Genomic DNA, 1,490 nt, shown 5'->3' with positions numbered 1-1,490 from the left:
AAGTATTTGTTTTATATACAACCAGTTTGTCATAGAGAGCATTGACTGTCATATTAATAACACAGATGACAGGCATCCATTTGCTGAAGGTTTTTTTTTTTTGAAAATCATCTCCCCACACACATTTGTCAGTGGAGGGTCCTGATACCAGAACTGGTCAAGTAAATTGAACTCACTGTTGTAATAAGATTTAATTCTAAGTGCCAAAGTCAGGGGTGTGGTCTGCAAGGTGATGTGATGTTCTCTTACCTTGTTTCTCCCCCTCTGTATTTACAGGTTATCCTAACATTTCTCTGCTTGTTGACGAAGACATCTGTAGAAATTACTCCAGTGCCATATACACTGCAAGTCCATCAGGTAGCTTTGTATGGAAGAGACACCTCTAACCCCTTGAGGAGAGAAAAGAAGCAGGTGCAGTGTCAACTGGGAGAATACCTACATCCTAGAAAGACCCACTGCTGCATGAGGTGTCATGCAGGTATGTAAAATAAGTGCAGTAGTAGTGACCTTCACCTCTGAGGCATTTCCCTGTCCTGCACTCTCAAACTGTCTCTTTTCTACAGCTACATCAGTGCTCTTTTTCCTTGGTACCTATCACTACCCAGACAAATTCTTATCTCTTCCTTTGGGTTGTCAGTGTCATTCACACTGGTGAGAGGAAGCATACTTGGTCCTTACACCATCAGCTCCAGGGTTTCTTTGAGGAACCAGTGACTCCCATCCTCCCTAAGACAATGCATTTGCCTTCCTGTCAGAGCTCTGTTAAGTGATTTTCTTGCAGGTACCTACAAGGCAAAAGACTGTGATGGGCCAGAGCAGGCACCTGTCTGTCTTCCGTGTGCTAAAGGCACATTCACAGCTGTTGATAACACCATGTCTCAATGCTTTCCGTGTACACGTTGCCGTACAGGTGAGTTATTATCAGATCTATAGGATTTGAGGAAAACGGGTGGTAGCAGTGAATGGGAGTTGAAGGAGATGGCAACGTGAGTGAGGAATCTTGGAAAAGTCAGCAAGTGAATGGATAAGACAGTGTATGAGAAGGGATTGGGGACAGCAGGAGTAAGGGTTACCAAATTGCTACAGTCTGAGACACAGTTTGCAGGCCTTTTTGGGCTTTTTCTGTGAAAATTAGGTAATAACAATACCTATCATCGTAACAGTGCTCTCAGTTGAAGGTGAAGTGAGAGGTTGGAATAATCATTTTTCTGTTCTTTCCTCAGATTTCCAGCAGATAGTAGAGGCCCCCTGCACCCCAAAGAAAGATACTGTATGTGGCTGTCAGAAGAATCAGTATCAGTATGGTTCGTTTGATTTCTTCCAGTGTAGGAACTGCAGCTCATGTGCCAATGGGATTATTGCCAACTGTGAGTATGGCATGGATGTGGCTCCAGTACTGACATATTCTACTAGGGTAAACATTAACAGCCCTCTGCTCACTTTCTGACATGCTGCAGCACCTTGTGCCAAAATGACTGTAGTTTTGAAAC

General features: G+C 43.6%; 1 protein-coding gene across 1 annotated transcript in view; it reads left to right on the top strand.

Moving 5' to 3' along the window:
* Positions 1 to 276: 276 nt before the first annotated feature.
* Positions 277 to 1,490, top strand: part of TNFRSF1A (tumor necrosis factor receptor superfamily, member 1A) — a gene marked incomplete at its 5' end in the record, with an annotated part of 5,340 nt that continues 4,126 nt past the window's right edge. Inside the window, 3 exons of the mRNA XM_009071764.1 lie at positions 277 to 478; positions 782 to 910; positions 1,224 to 1,367. Coding sequence (XP_009070012.1) covers positions 277 to 478; positions 782 to 910; positions 1,224 to 1,367 — 475 coding nt within the window. The remainder of the gene's footprint in view (positions 479 to 781; positions 911 to 1,223; positions 1,368 to 1,490) is intronic.

This window comes from Acanthisitta chloris, unplaced genomic scaffold, assembly GCF_000695815.1.
Source record: "Acanthisitta chloris isolate BGI_N310 unplaced genomic scaffold, ASM69581v1 scaffold11770, whole genome shotgun sequence".
NCBI lineage: Eukaryota > Metazoa > Chordata > Aves > Passeriformes > Acanthisittidae > Acanthisitta > Acanthisitta chloris.
The sequence above is the reverse complement of the archived record's forward strand: the minus strand, read 5'-3'. Positions and strand labels throughout refer to the sequence as shown.